The sequence below is a fragment of the Xenopus tropicalis genome, chromosome 1 (assembly GCF_000004195.4).
Source record: "Xenopus tropicalis strain Nigerian chromosome 1, UCB_Xtro_10.0, whole genome shotgun sequence".
Taxonomy (NCBI): domain Eukaryota; kingdom Metazoa; phylum Chordata; class Amphibia; order Anura; family Pipidae; genus Xenopus; species Xenopus tropicalis.
In genome coordinates this window covers 132,101,297-132,117,720 of record NC_030677.2, presented here as the reverse complement: position 1 = coordinate 132,117,720, position 16,424 = coordinate 132,101,297, and the positions used below count along the sequence as shown (strand labels likewise).

The 16,424-nt window shown below is 37.6% G+C and overlaps 1 protein-coding gene across 5 annotated transcripts in view; it reads left to right on the top strand.

Moving 5' to 3' along the window:
- Positions 1-8,866: 8,866 nt before the first annotated feature.
- prune2 (prune homolog 2) overlaps positions 8,867-16,424 on the top strand; it is an 87,951-nt gene continuing 80,393 nt past the window's right edge. For all 5 annotated transcript variants that reach the window (XM_031901874.1, XM_031901872.1, XM_031901857.1 and 2 more), the window contains exons 1-2: positions 8,867-9,030; positions 10,757-16,007. In XM_031901874.1, the coding sequence (XP_031757734.1) occupies positions 8,878-9,030; positions 10,757-16,007 (5,404 nt within the window). In that variant the 5' untranslated portion in view covers positions 8,867-8,877. The remainder of the gene's footprint in view (positions 9,031-10,756; positions 16,008-16,424) is intronic.

The window sequence follows — 16,424 nt, the reverse complement described above, 5'->3', positions numbered from 1 at the left end:
GCTGGAGGTAGCTTGTGGTCACATTTGCTTAGCAATAATTAATAATAATAATGATAATAATACATATATTTATAAAGTGCTACCATATTCCACAGCCAGTAATTTAACCCTGCTCACATGGTCCCTGGTGAAGGACTTGAACTCTGGCCCCCACAACACCACTGTACAACTGCACCCCTAGTAGTTATGCTATTGTCCTCAACGTTGTACGCAATGGGTGTATTGATTACATATGAAAATATATCCGATATCTGATATAATAGGTAAAGAAGGCCTTTCCCAAAAGAGTTTACAGTATTAAAGGAGAAGGGGAATAAGGTGCAATAAGGTGCAAGGTGTAGCAATACAGGCACTTTCCTATCAGTTTTTACAAGAAAGTGTCTGTAAAAAATAATATTCTAAAAATAATTCTAAATTCTTATAAAGGTGTGTATTTTAAAAGGCATACACCCCACAAAAAGATTGTATCAAAAGTTAGGTAAAATGAATACCATATTTGTAAATCTTCATTGTGGGAATTAGCTCTATGCAGTCACAGGGATAATCTTTCAAGGATCTATTCATGTTTTTTTTTTGTTTTTTTTTAATAAAGGTGGGTTTTTTATGCACACCAATTAAATGCTGTAATTTCCATATTATTTTACACCACCTTAGACTTGGTGTGATCCATTTGATTCTGGCAGCTAAAAATTTCTGGCGGGAAAAGTTCATATCACGTAAGAATTTTATACTCGGCTACACATTCAGTTTCATCCAGCTTTATAGCTGCACAGCATTTTCCCCAGTGTATTGTTTATGTGCCAATATTTGGTGCATTTCAATGCCATTTTTTCTATAACTTTGTTTCATTTTTATCTTGATGGTTTCTGTATTGATACCATTTCTTTGAAAGTAATTAAATAAGGGCATCTATTAATCTATCAATAATACCAATAATTATCCTCTTGAGATAATAGCGGCAAATACATATCTAGTGTTTATTCTCTATATGCAGTGTATAATAAGAACTTAATTCTTACCTCAAAACTTTTTAAAAAAAATGTAAATGGTCTTATCTTCAAGAGGGGTCCTCTGGTAATTAGCTTATATTTGCAACAAATGGCACACAGACTGTTGGCTCTGCATGTGTGCGATGCTATTGGTGTTTACCCTATTATGTTGCAATTTAAGTGTACACCATAAAGTTTATCAACAGGAACAAACTAAATTATGAAAAAAATAAGTACTCACATGCTTTAGAATTCAAGGACTATAAATTGTGGTTGGTAATAAATGTTAACTTCTAAAAGCATGCCAAAATACATTTTCATTAATATTTTCTGTTCTGGGGTATTTTTAGTAAATGAGTTGTCAGCAGAAAGGCTTCATTAGACCCATCAGGATATCGGCCCATGAATAACGATCCCCAAACTGTACTGACAGTTTCCTTGAGCCAAAATGATAAAGTACCTCTGACAAAAGCCATATTGTGCTCTCCATGAGAAGAGTGTGAAGAACAAGAGAGACAGTTTGCTCTTAATTTGGTCAGGTTAATATTGACACAGCCAGTTCCAAAGACTCCGAAATGTGTTTACTAGACATTTTGAGGAAATCGCTGGGGTACATGACAGATAGCAATTATAAATGAACACACAAGTTGCATGGATACAGTGGTTGTAAATATTAACAGAATACAGCGATAGTGCCAGCTTCTGGAGCACAACATGACATCTGCATTATTTTTGGCTTTATAAAATATTTATAAGTGCAGACAGACACATTTTTATTTGATATTATATAATTTTTGAAACAAAAAATAAACAAGTACAGTATTATCAAGTGACAACTATATTTTTAGTTATGGATTTAGTTGCTGTTCTCCATATGAAATCCAGTTTGCTACAATTCTAATATAAAAGTTCTGTGGCTTTCTTTGCTCTGCTTCTCCCTACACCAGGGATCCCCAACCTTTTATTCCCGTGAGCCACATTCAAATGGAAAAGGTTTTGGGGAGCAACACAAGCATGGGAAACGTTCCTAGGGGTGCAAATAAGCGCTATAATTGGATATTTGGTAGCCCCTATGTGGACTGGGAGCCTATAGAAGGCTCTGTTTGGCTTTACAGTGGGTTTTATGCAATCAACACTTGCCTCCAAGCCAGAAATTCAAAAATAAGCACCAGCTTTGGGGCCAGTGGGATGGCATATGTGTTGCTTTGGTTTTCTGAAGTTGCCCCGAATTTTCCTTGTGAGGCAACTTCACCTGACCTCGGAAAACCAAAGTGACGTGTTTACCATCCCACAGGCGATTTACATCTTGCCAGTGGGATGGCATTTTGGTGAGACTAGTGGGAGACTAATCTCCCTGTGTTTTTTGTAGCCATGACAAGTAGCTGCTACTAGTAGATTTGTGTGTCTTCACCCCTAAAGATAGTTTAAAAGATTTTTATAAAAAACAGGAAAGATATAGATATAATGACGTCTACAAAATTACAATGATAAAGTAAATAAACTTTTCCTTACTACTCCTCAACCTAAAATGACTCCACTGCTTGCAGGACAGTGGATTTTTTATGTTATTTTTTGGCAGTGAAAGCCAAGCAGCTGTGTTGCTCTCCTAGCAGCCAAGTATAGAATCTGTTAAAGGGTAAGTACAGCACTTACTTTCAAGTCGATTGGACAAATTGGGCAAGATCTAACAGCAGACCAACTGGGTCTGCTTAAAGGAGAACTAAAGTTCTTGGGCAGTGCCTAACCTAAACAGACCAACTAGGTCTGCTTAAATGAGAACTAAAGTTCTGCACAGGCCAAGGGTGTTTCTGCAGAAGAATCTTGAACCCAACTTCTTCGGATTCTTCTGTCTTCTTTTCGTTTTGGTCTGGGCAGGCACATGGACAGAATAGTAAAAGCACATGCCCACGCCCTGGTGAAAAGAAGAGAGAAGAGGAAGAAAGATTGCTCTGAAGAACCTCTACAGAAATACCCCAGGCCAGGGCAATTTTCTGCTAACAGGAGCATCGATTTGGGGTATCAGGTAAGTAATTACAATTTCTGAGCGGGGCCATACTTTTGGCATACTTTTTTTCTCCTTTAAAATGCTTGGTTATAAGCTCATACTTGGTACAGCAGTGCCAAAGTTGGACCAGCCATCACATACCTCCCAACTGTCCCGATTTTAACAGCTCAGCCCATGGTCCGGGATTCTTACTGAAAGCTCCCTAATTTCTCTTTGATCTCCTGCACTGAATGCTGAAAACAATACAATGTTTCTCAAACTTTATTAAATCATTAGCTTTTAGCAGAGAACACAGAAAACCTAACAGCAACACCTGCACTGAGATACAACTGTAACTAATAAGCTAAACAGGTCTCTTGGGGGAACTGAGACTTGCAGCTTAAAGGGCAATGTCACCTTTTTCCAAAACTGTAATAAAACATAAACCCCCAATGTGTTCAAACTTTGCAACGTGGTTGCAAAAATGGGTGTGGTCAAAACATTTTCGTTGCACTATGTGCGCCATTTCTTTTTGTCCCTCTTTACACTTTTCAAATATTGGGAGGTATGCCATCACAACAAACAACATTTTCATTAGAATAACACAGGGTTTATTTGGTAAAGGGGTGGTTCACCTTTCCCTTAGTATGTTATAGAATGGTCAGTTTGAAGCAACTTTTCAATTGATCTTCATTATTTATTTGTTATAGTTTGTGAAAAAACATTTGCTCTGTGAGGCTACAGTTTTATTGTTATTGTTACTTTTTTCTTTTCAGTCCCTCTCCTATTCATATAGCAGTCCCTCATCCAAACCACTCCCTGGTTACTAAAGTAACCTGAACCCTAGCTACTAGTGATGCATTCCCTAGCTACTAGGCATGGATTTGCGGCAAATTTCTGCGTTTCGCTATTTTTGGGATTATTTTGCGAAACGGACGACAAAGTTCACTGCGGAAAAATTTGCTGTATGTCCATAAATTGTTGCCCGCGTCAAAAAGAATTGTCTCTCACGTCAAAAGAATTGTCTCCCGCGTCAAAAAGAATTGTCGCAATTTTTTTTTGATGGGCGTCATTTTCGCCGTTTTACCAATCTTTTTTGCCGTTTAGGCCCACATGCACAGCAAGGACAGGAGCAAATCCCAACTTTTATTGCATTCAATCACACAAAGTACCATGTATATTGCAGGTAAGAACCTATGTTATATGCAATTCAAACCCTCTTGCACCCATTTTACTATAGGCAAAGTATTCTGAGAGTAATAACAAGCATATCATACACTGGGTATCTCACCCGGATATTTGCACTCCTAGGGCACAGTGTTGTGTTTCACATCATGTCTGTGCATTATGTCATTTATATGGACTCGTTCACTGAGCAGAAATGCTTTGGGCCTTCCCTGATTCAGAAGCCAATATTAGGGGACAAGAGTTGAGAAGAGGCAATACATTGACACAAAAGCCTTTGTTTCCTTTCTAAACTCTAACTACAAATGGCCTTAGAATGTATGTATTCTATCAGAACTTTCACTCTAGCAGGATTCTTATTCGGAATCCTAATATACAGAAAGCTTGGCATCATGGGAAGGCCATCTCCCATAAAGTCCATTTGAACCAATTTATTCTATTTTTTTTTAATTATTTTCCTTTTTCTCTGTACTAATAAAACATGAAACAAACATCTTGCAGGTTGTTTTTGTTCTGTGTATGGTGGTCTGTCTTTTTTCAGATTTCCAGTGTATTTGATAGGATGTGTAGTTCATGCATTTAACAGTAGTGCCATCTAGTGGGAAAAATGTATGTTTATCAAACAAACAGCAAACAACCAAAGCCTACCTTTCCAGCTTAAATGGAAAATGATCATGAATATTATTTTATGCATGTTTGTGCATGTTAAAACAACAAAGTAAAACAATTAGGCAAAGGAAAGAAAAAAAAAGAAAGAAACCTATAAGATAGTGGGAGAAGCCAAGAGGGGCAGTTGTGTTGAGAGACAATTTGGGTTTTTTGTAACACTGTTTTTATTGACATTTTCAAATGTGCAACATATCATGTATTTGGAGGCTAAAAGGGCTGTAGCATCATGAAACTGAATGTATAAACATAACAAACAATGACATAAACAAATCTTATTCCAGCACCATATTCTGTTATATTATTTAACTAACTTTAAAGGGATATTGTTACAATGTTTACGGTATACTTTTTATTCCTAAATTACACTGTTTACATAGCAAATAATTCACTCTACCATTTAAAATGTTATTCTTGAACCAACAAATGTATTTTTCTTTAGTTGTAATATTGGCGAGTAGGCAGCCATCTCAGTGCATTGTGCCTGAGTCTGAGCTTTCAGAAGGAGCCAACGCTACACATTAGAACTGCTTTCAGGTAACCTATTGTTTCTCATACTCCCATGTAACTGGAGGAGTCCCAAGCCGGACTTGTATTTCTTACTATTGAATTCTATTCTAATATCTACTGGGAGCTGCTATCATGCTCCCTTCCCATTGTTCTGCTGATCGGCTGCTGGGAGGGGGGTGATATCACTCCAACTTGCAGCTCAGCAGCAAAGTGTGACTGAAGTTTATCAGAGCACAGATCACATGGCTGTGGCACCCTGGGAAATGAAGAATATGGCTAGCCCCATGTGAAATTTCAAAATAAATATGAATAAATCTGTTTGCGTTTTTGAAAAATGGATTTCAATGCAGGATTCTGTTGGGGTAGCCCCATTAACTGATGTGTTTTGAAAAAAAACATGTTTTGCCATGCCTTTAAGAGGTTTTATGTAATAATTTCTAAAGCTGATACATTTACTTCCAAGTCATAATTATCATTATGTAAATGATACCACCAAACAAAAAGCAATGTTGGTTGAGTCTTGCCCTTGAGTCATGTCCAACCATACCCCAGACTACTCTTCAGGGTCCAGTGAATTCTCACTCATGATTTCCTGCTTGGGATAAGTAAACATTTTCACCCAGTACACTTTGTGGAAAAATGAACAGGTTAACCAGTGGTGAAAGTCTGGCAAATCTGCACTAGAATTCTCCATGCATTTTGTTTTGCTGAAAAAAAAGAGGCCTTTTTGCAACTGAAAAAAAAAACATAGAAAAATTACCCTTGCCTTCCACATCAGTCAATCAAATCAGCCAACCCCTGTCAATCTAAGAAGTTTTCCAGCCTCTGTCTTTTTTTTCCATGAAGAACAGTTGTAGAGCTTCTCTGACAAGGTAGGATAATGTAGATGCTGTTCAGAGCAAAAAATGACTTAATTGCAGTGTAATCTCACCTTCCTATTGACTCCAATGCATTCTGATGATATTTTGGCATCATTTTGCAGTGTCATGAGTTTTTTCACAGTTCCGCAAATTTTCACTAAATTAAAAGGGCCAGTTTCACAAATTTGAAGGCAATTTGGCCCAAATTTGCTCATCCACAAAAGCGAAAAGAACTCCAAGCGCTCGGAACAAAGAAGTAATGCTAAAAGCGGGTCTTTTAAATGGATTAATTAATAAAGACCCGCTTTTAGCAATACTTCTTTGTCCGGAGCGCTTGGAGTTCTTTTCACTTTTGTGTAAGCATTTCCCCTTCAGCTACAGGTTCGGGGCCCCGAGCACCTGGACCACTTGTGGACTTTGGTGAGCATGTTTTGATTTTGATTTAAATCTGAATTTGACTTTCTACATGCTTCTGGATCCATGACTTATTTATGAGAGGTTCAGGTTTTGCACACCCGGACCTGGATGATTTATCGGGTATGAGCTATTGCCGTTATTTCTAACAGAAGCTGTTATGGTTAACTTGTATTAACGATTTCATTCTTTTGATATTTGGTTTGGGATTTTGGGCAATTTTGCTCATCACTATGTTCTGCCCTCCACACTATGCAGCTCTATATATGTGACAATTGACAGGACTGAACATGTTTTTAGAATGCCTACAAGTTATAAATATTGACTGTGCAACTTTGTGTGCATCTGTTCTGCATTAACTATGCCCCAGATGGAATATACTCTTTCAGGAAATTCAGTATGCAAGTCTGTGCTGTAAAAATGTACTACTGTAGTATTTAAACACTTACACATTGCTGTTTGAGCACTAATCTATACTTGTATAAAAGCAGTTTTATGGGTAGAAAGTTAAGATAAAGCAGACAAAATGGTTAGAATATTTATATGAACATAAAACATGAAATATAAACATATCCTTTGCTAGAATCTATCATACCATATGTGCTAATGGAATAGTCTGAACCTTGTCTGGGAATCTCATATCTGGAAGCCTGAATGACAAGAAAATTTACTTCATTCTGAGGAGTGTAACTGCATTTGTAAACAGTGTTGGCACAGGTGGATGAATGGAGTTACTAAATAGCACATTCCTCAGTCTGGGCTTATTGCAATCATATACCCACTGTTTGGCTCCAGTATGGGCTGGCATAGTACTCTAATGTCTTCGCCAGTCTCACTGAGAGCGACATGGATTTTTCAGCAGGTCATAACTAAGATGTAATAAAAATAAATAACGTGAGTGTTCATTTACCAATGGTAATGTGTAGGGTTTTTGCTCAAATATTTCTGCTTGCTTTTTAATGTTGTCATTTTGTAATTCAGCTGGGTTTGTTTAAATAGACTTGTGGTATGGTGACCCAAATTACTAAGAAATCCTTATCTGAAAAGCTTTAGAACTTTAAAAACAAGGTATTGTGAGAAAACAGAAATAATTTTGAAAAATAAGAATTACTTGCTTAAAATGAGCTTTGTTATTAATTATTAATTTGTTATTAATTTAAAACTTTCTGGATAATGGATTTCTGGATAAGGAATGCCAAAGCTGTACTTAATTTGTGTAGGATGATAACATTGAACAGCACACTGCAAAGACCAATAAAATCATATGTTACAGTCTTATTTCTCATTTACATGTACTAAGACAAGCTAAAGTCCTTTTCTCTGGAAGCCAGTTAACCCTCCAGCAAGTTTTTTGAGTCTGCATTGAAAATAATGTAGGGGATCAGAAAACCCTTTCCACTGTTTCTCTGTCTTTGACATCATCCAGCCCGGTTACAGACTGGAGAGAAACCATATTGGCTGGATGTCCCAATGCACTGTTGGGAGAGAAGGTGTGCCTGACTTTGGAGCCAAAAGTCAGGGGGGGTCCACAAGTTTATAAAGGGAGCCCCTGTTGTTTTGCCAGCTTTTGAGAGAGAAATAGAGACACCAGATTTGTAAGTGATTAACCAGCACCTGTACTCTGCCTGGCATTGAATTTCAGACCATAAGGAGAGGTCTTCTAAGTTGCTGGTGATTGCTGTTATCCCTGGTGTGTGTCCCCTGTGTGAGGACAGGCGTTTTTTGTGTGCCTGATATGTGGGAGCAACTGCCTATTCAAAGGGAGAGGTAATTTGGGGCAGGTAGCGCTACCTGGGGAAACTAAAGAGCTCTTGGGGAAGGGACTTTGCCAGAGACTGAACTGGGAAAGGGTATTTCCTCCAGGAGGGGAGTGTGGGACTGTGTCCTGGGAGAGACTGAGCCAGCAGTTGGCTAAAACCACACAGGTTTCCCAAAGCAAGGTTTACTACTGTTTCCATTTTACAGAATTCCGCTGAGGTGTGCTCCTCAATGTCCACTAGGTAGAAGCATTGCACTGTAAATCCCAGTTTCCCAGTACCCTTTACATAAAAGCAAAGGGGACTCAATCTTCTGAACTAAGCAAGTAAATTCACCCCAAAGAAGTAAGTGTAACACAATTTCTGCAGTGTGTGCCAAGAAAGGGTTACAGTATGAAGGCATGTGCTCTGGTGTGGTATTTATTGCTTATACATTACATGGTTTTATTGTATAATCATTTATTATTTCTGTATCAGTAACACTAAATATTTGTTATCATTGGCAGGAATTAATGAGCTGCAGAAACATTATTGGGGAGCTGAAACTATTTCTTGACAAATATGGGATTGATATACTGATTCTTTTGGCAAGTTATACAACAGAGGAACAGATGGCAGTGCAACAAATAGCTGTGCACTCAGAGAACCCGGAACTGTGCAATCAAGTAAGCGGTGTGATAGCTCTGAGCTATCTTATTTCTAAAAATACTGTAAATTTGCGCTTTGCATTAGAAAGTAATTTTATTGAATAAATCTGTTGCAAATAACTCCACAATAGAAAAGTTACAGTCAGAAAGAAAACATAATAGTTGCTGTGTGTCACAACTATGCCTTACACCAAGTTACCACTAACTTTTTTTGTGGTCTTATACAGTTTTCAGTTAAAACTTCCATATATGCACCAAAATGGATTATTAGTTTAACTATGAGTTTTCCCTAGTTTGATCTATTATGGACTAAAGTTTGATTGGCCATATTGGTGAGAACGGCCAAAACAATCACAAAATTGGACCATAGAATTAATATTAAATGTAAATTATGTTGGCTAATTGAATAATACTATTTGTGTTTGATTGATTGCTATATATTATTTTCAGTAGTGTAGATAACATAATATTAGCTGAATCATCAATGTTGTGGTCCCAATGTTGTGGTCCCATTGTGTTTGAAGAAAGGATTTTAAAAGATTTTAAAGTGTTAGTTACTGTGTGTTGGCGAGTGTTTGGTGAAGTTAGAAACCCTTGGAAATAAGAGTTCAGTGTCCAAGAAAAAGTTGCCTGCTGGTTAGCAGAATGCAACAGGCCTAGTAAGTAAGGAGAGTGTGATTCCTATGTAAAGAATGGGGTCAAGTTGGAGATTGTAATGTTCTTTTTGGCATGGATAAACAGTGTAGCCTCCAGTAGAATCTGACTTTTCTTAAAAGTTGCAGTAGTTTTGGAGTTATGTTCACCTTAAGCAAATGAAATTAGTACTGTTTCATATATCCAAAAGTAGATTGTATCATTACAACAACTGGCAAAAAATTGAGCTGCATGTGAAAATTCCTCCTTAGGTCTGTTATATTTGTACATGATGATTAGTAGGCTAGTCAAGTAATTCACAGACTGTAAATCCAATAAGGCCTGGACTGGAAATCAAAATAAGCCCTTACAGCCCCCAAAGAACTTTGAATTCCAGTTCTCCATTGTACAGTTATCAGCATATTTTATTTTTTTGTTATTCTGTTAATGTGACATATTATAGTATAATAAATGTTTATTTTCTAACAGTATGAGGTCCCATCTCTAATATTCTCAACAAATCTGTGTTCTGATTTGTATTAACATACACTGTTGTTTGACCAAAAAAACAGGTTTGAGAAAATGGGGCTTAGATAATCACATAAATACTGTACATGTAGATTTTAAGGCTAAAACATAGTAAACAGTATTCTAAGGTTTGCTCATTTATTAAAACAGTATTTTTGTATATATATATATATATATATCCAAAAAAAGACCAGCAACACCGAGTTATATTCCAAAAAGATCAATCGTGTATTAAAAACGCATGAACAGCCAACGTTACGTTTCGGTCCCCCCCTCGTTGCCTTGAGAAAGGTCCCGATGGGGTCCGAAACGTAACGTTGGCTGTTCATGCGTTTTTAATACACGATTGATCTTTTTGGAATATAACTCGGTGTTGCTGGTCTTTTTTTTGGATATTTAAATCATTTACCTTGCACCCAAGGTAAGAGCTGAAGCAGAGTGCCACCCTGGGTTTGCTATATATATATATATATATATATATATATATATATATATATATATATATATATACAAAAATATGGTGTATATATTGTTTGGTCATGTCATATCTTGACATTTTTTATATTTTTACTTTTTCTAACAGGTCTGTTGTGAATTAGAAGAATGTCAGAATCCATTCCTTGATCTAGAGCCTTCAGATTATGGATGTGAGCAATTTCTAGTATATCACCAAGAAAATTCTTCAGTCACTTGTGAGCAAGTTGCTGCAGTTATTAAAGAAGCTATTAACAGGAGACGACTAGGAATGATGCCAAATAGTAGGACTTCATCAACTGAAGCTGTTGCTGGTAGTGCCCCCCTTTCACAAGGATCTTCTGGCATCATGGAATTGTATGGTTCTGACTTAGACCCTCAGCCTAACCCTGTAAACTTTGTGGACAATGTTCAAGATGGAAATGCTCAAGATATAAATGCACAAGCCCAGGTTGATGTTAACGTGGATCTTGTTAGTCCAGATAGTGGTTTAGCTACTATAAGAAGCAGCCGGTCTTCAAAGGAAAGTTCAGTTTTTCTAAGTGATGATAGTCCTGTAGCAGATGCTGCTGGATCTCATCACAATTTTCTTCCAGGGATTGATAACTATAGTCGTGTTCCAGAAGGAGTGATAGTAGAGGAGGAAACACCACCATCCAGGACCAACAGTGATAATGCTGAACTCTTTAACTTTGATTTGTTACCAAATACTCGTTCTGAATCTTCTTCTCATTCTGCTGACTATTCTATGGCGGATGACTTTTTTTTCCAGAGTGACTCATCTGAAGGACAACAAGTTCAAAAGCAACAGCTGTACAGGAATGATATAGCTCATTGTTCAACTAATTTACTCAATACAAAAGTGCCAAATATTAGTTTGGTTGATTTTGATGATGCATTTATGCATAGTCCTGAAAACCATGAGGACCTATGTGAAAAAACTCCAAGTGCAAGTGACATTACTGAATTTGAATCAAGCTTATCATCTGAAATCTTAGGCAGTGCTGATGTTAAAGTCCCACCAACACCAATGAATAGTTTAGTTGAAAGTTCTCCCTTAGATAATGGTCCTCCAACATTTTTTCCCGAAGACGTGGTGCAGAAAATTAATGAAATCGGATTCAGTGTATCTGAAACTCAGGCATACTGGTGGAATGAAAGTGAGAATATTGATGCAAATACAGCTCCCATGAATGCTGATGCATGGAGTTCTAGTAATCAATCAGTGCTTCACAGACCAGAGTCCTGGAAAGAGCAAATATCAGGGCAAGACAATGCTAACGCCAGACATGCACCTTCATTTCAAGTACCATGCCCTGGTTTACATAATGACAATTCAGGCAATCATGATAAAAACACAAGACAAGAGAATATATTAATTCCAGATTTATGGAACTTCAACAACCCACTGCAGGGCAAATCAGATCCATTCTCTGGCACTTCAGATAAAGATGAATTTGGAGACTATGTGAAAAAATCTGAAGACAAATTATGTGCATTCAAAGAAGACAGCAAAACAAAATATTTTGCTAAAAGAAAGGCTAAAAGCAATATAGATACTGATATTTCTTTTGAAAATACTGCTGAACTACATGAAGAAAGCAGATATAGTCAAGAGTTTCTAGATGAAAGTCAATTTATGCTACAGCAAAGAAGTACTGAGGATCTAGGGGTGGATGCAAAAACCCTACTCCCTGGACACATAGAACGAAATCTAGGCATGTGGGATTTTCTTGATGCAGGACAAGACACAAACATTGTTGACCATCATATAAATTGGGAGGATCCCTTCTTGTCTTGTGGTCCTTACAGGTGTTTGGATTTTACTGCATCTTATAAAGGCAAAGACTGCATTGTTTCCCCACCAGATACCAATTACTCAACATCAGAATCAAACTTATCTCCAGCATCTGAGGATGATATGAAGGAGCCTGAAAAATCAGATGATCAAGAAAAACATCTTCTAAATGAAGGACACCAAAGCTCAAATGACCTAAATATTCTGAATAATAGAGAACTGGCCTCAAATAACAGGCATGCAGTTTCAGAAAACAAAAATGTTAGAAATCATAGTGATGTGTCTATACAGATGATGCCTAAAAGGTCATGCTTTGGAAATTATCTACACAGTGATTATCTAGATAATGCAATCCATAGTTCTACACCCTCCAAATCAAAGAACAATGAACCAAATTATGAAATGAACAACCATAAGCATGATTTGTCTATTCTAAGCCCAAATCGAAGCACACTGTTAGAAGCAAGTAGTCACAACTTACTTAGCAAAGAAGAAGCTGCATGCTTCAATTCTGAAAGAGCTCACAAAGTTCCAGACAGTTTTTTGCCTCTTCCAATACATAATAACACTGTGTTTAACATCTTGCCACAGCAAGGCCAAAGTGAAATTAATGAATGTACTAGGAACTCTTATCCTTCAAATGAAGTCCCCAATGAGGCTCATGGGAAAGGTCAGGGGCAATCTACATTAGAAATAATGAATAAACATGATAACAAAGTCAAATCAGGACAAGATCACCATTTACCAATCTCAAAGCCACAGCATAACCCTTTTTATGAATCACTTTCTCCTGATATAAAAGACAAGGTTCTAAACCCACTTGAAAACTCTGGTAAATGTCAGGATATTTGTGTATTACAAGAAAAGGGAGGAGAGCTTGGAAGTGCTGGTTATACAAATCAAGATAACTGGGAAAATGATTTACAAGAGGATACAGAATCTTCTTCTTTAGATTCACCTGATGATTTAGAAAGCTCTGATTCTAGCTATTTAAGAAGCTGGAATCTGTTAGTAAAATCTCCTGTGCTAAAGGATGATCTTCGAATACCTGGTCAGTTATCATCTGTACACGAGCAAGACGATTATGAAATCAAATCTCCTGGTGTAAAGAGCAAGAGTTATAATGAAAAGTCAATTTTATTAAGTCCAGAGGGAAAGGTAAATGATATGAATGATGCCCAGATCTCTTCTGAGAATGATCATTTGACTTTAAATAAAGTCAAATCAAAAGAAAATGTTTTCCTTAACGATATTGCTATTACAAAGAAAACAGATATAAGCCACAGTGAACAGGAAGGGTCTGTAATACAAGGTGAAGGCAGTACAGACAAGTGGAATAAAACAAAACTTTGCAGTTATGAATCAGCAGGAATAAATTCAGAATTATTCCCCCATATGTCAAATGTATATGTGAAAAAAAAAATAAACATTTATGCCTACAATGAAGAAGATGTACAGAGTAACTCATCACTTTCCGGTGAAACAAGTCCTGATTTGGATTTTAGCTGGAATAGATTAGAAGAAAAAGGTTATAATTCCACTTCAAGTGTTTATGGATCAGGGTCAAAAAACAATCAACCGTTTAGCTTTATTCAAAATGAAAGTGCTAATAATAAATGCCTTAATCCCCAAGGAAAGGTTCAGCTCAACACTGTAAATAAAGTCCCTATGAATTTGGATATTTGGAATACACAGATATGTGAGGATTCTGAGTCTTCATCAAGCCCTGAAGGAAATGAAACCAGGAATCATTCAAACTCATCTGACGAGAAAGCCTTGAATTATTACCAGAATATACACACCTCATTGGACAATGCAGATTCTAATTCTACTACTCCATTTACAGATGAAGAAAGTCCGGAAATAGAAGATATACTGGGCAGTTTTGGTTTTATCCAAGATGGGTGTGTTAATAATGTAATGAAAGAAGAGAAAGAACAAAAAGTTAGTCTAACTAAGAGCAACTGTAAAGCTGCATGTGAAGAAGGCATGTTAAACCAAGACTGTCTTCAGCATGTTCAAGGTTCCCCAGAGGATAGGTCACAGTCATATGAAAATGCTCATCAAGATCATGATAAACATTATAGGGAAATCTTCATAAAAGAGGAAACTTTCCATTTAGGAGCTGATACCAAAGATGCCTTTACTAGAGGAAGCCAGTCAGCTGAAACATTAGATTTGGGGCATACTCATAATAAAGTACAAAGCCCAGAGGACACTTATTTTACTATTTCACCCCAACTGAGCCATTCTTACCATGAAAATGGGGACGACAAACGAAAAGAATGCAGTGATGTTGTGGGGACATGTAGTTCTTTAAATGTTTCACCACTCTCTCTCTGTTACGAAGACAACTATTCTAACACAGAGAACTATGAAGAGGACTCTTCTGTAAAAAGACAATCATTGAACAACCTGAAAACAAACCCTAGACAAACTAAGTCAACCAACTCTGCTCCTTTAATAAGCCCCATGGACAACATAAACGTAAAAGAGTTTAAACCAGTGTCATGCCATGATAAAAGTTTCAATAAAACAGAGCCTTTTGTGCAATTACAGGCAGAAATGAAAAATGTAAATAATACAATTAAAGACACAATAAGTGAACCACGCACACAAGCTGATCTATCAAGAGAAAAAAATCTGCAAGGAACAGTAGGAGCACTTGGTCAAATAAGCAGACATCCTAATATGGCACCCCATCATTCAGAAGAAGACTCCTTACTATTTAATGGTCAGGTGGAGCAAGTAGACTTAAGCAATCAGATTCAGCAGTATGGAGGGTCTGAAATAAGTGATTCCATGCTCTTTGAGTGTATTCCAGATATTTTAGATGATGGACCGCGGGAATTTTCCCCATTTTATTCAATTTCTCCTGACTTGTGGAGTATATCTGAACATGTGTACATAAGAAAGTCAGAATATGGCAGTCCAGATGTGCTAAACAGCTGTGACCCCAATTCACATGTATCAAAAACTCCTGATTTGTACAAGCAATGTGGCCGACCATATAAAGATGTGTTTGTATGGCCTGATACTGCACATAGCAGTCTGTCCCCCAGGGGTTCTGCCGAGCTGAGCCAAATATCAACTGAGGGAAAACACAATGAAACATACATGCAAAATGCACATTTACACAAAAATAATTCTATTTTGCAGCCTTGTATGAAGTGCACAGAGTCAGTAAGCTCCTGCAGCAACATGGAACATGTTTGTGAGAAACATTCTGTTGATCATTATAACATAGGGTGCAGCCAAGTTAATGCACCATCATCAGCAATTTCAGTAAAAGGCATTAATGAACATGTTCTGTTAGACAGGTCAGCATCAGCTAACCTGATTTTGCAAGAGTGTATGCCTTACACACAAGAAAATGAGGAAAATATACAAAGAGATGTGTTCCAGACAACAAAAACACACGCAGAGCCATTTATCAATGATAATTCTGCAGCAGAAGTGTTAAACCCTTGCTTACATCAGGGCAAAGTACCTGGAAATGCAAATGAAGAAAACTGGAATAATGTCACTTCACCAGCAGATGGAGATGTTGGACCTCATCATGGTAAGGCGCAAAATGAGAACCTATGAGTACAAAGAATTAGGCATATCATAAAGAGATTGCAAGCGGCAGCTTAAAGACAGACCTCTGAACCAGCGCCGGATTTCAAATCCGGGCGCCCCAAGGCCGCCCTCCCCCCATTCGCGCCCCCCGCCCTCTCCATGCGCGCGCATGCGCAAACAAACCTCTCTCTCCCCTACCACTGCCTCCCCGCCGCCGCGCATGCGTGCCCATTTAAACTCTGATAAGGAGCAGTGGGGAGGAATCCCCATTGCTCCGTATGGGAGAAAATTTCACAATTTCATTGTGGCGGGGCGGCATGCCGCCCCTGCATTTTTGCCGCCCTAGGCCCGGGCCTTTGTGGCCTCGCCACAAATCCGGGCCTGCTCTGAACCTTTGTTAAGATGTTTATTCAGGGAA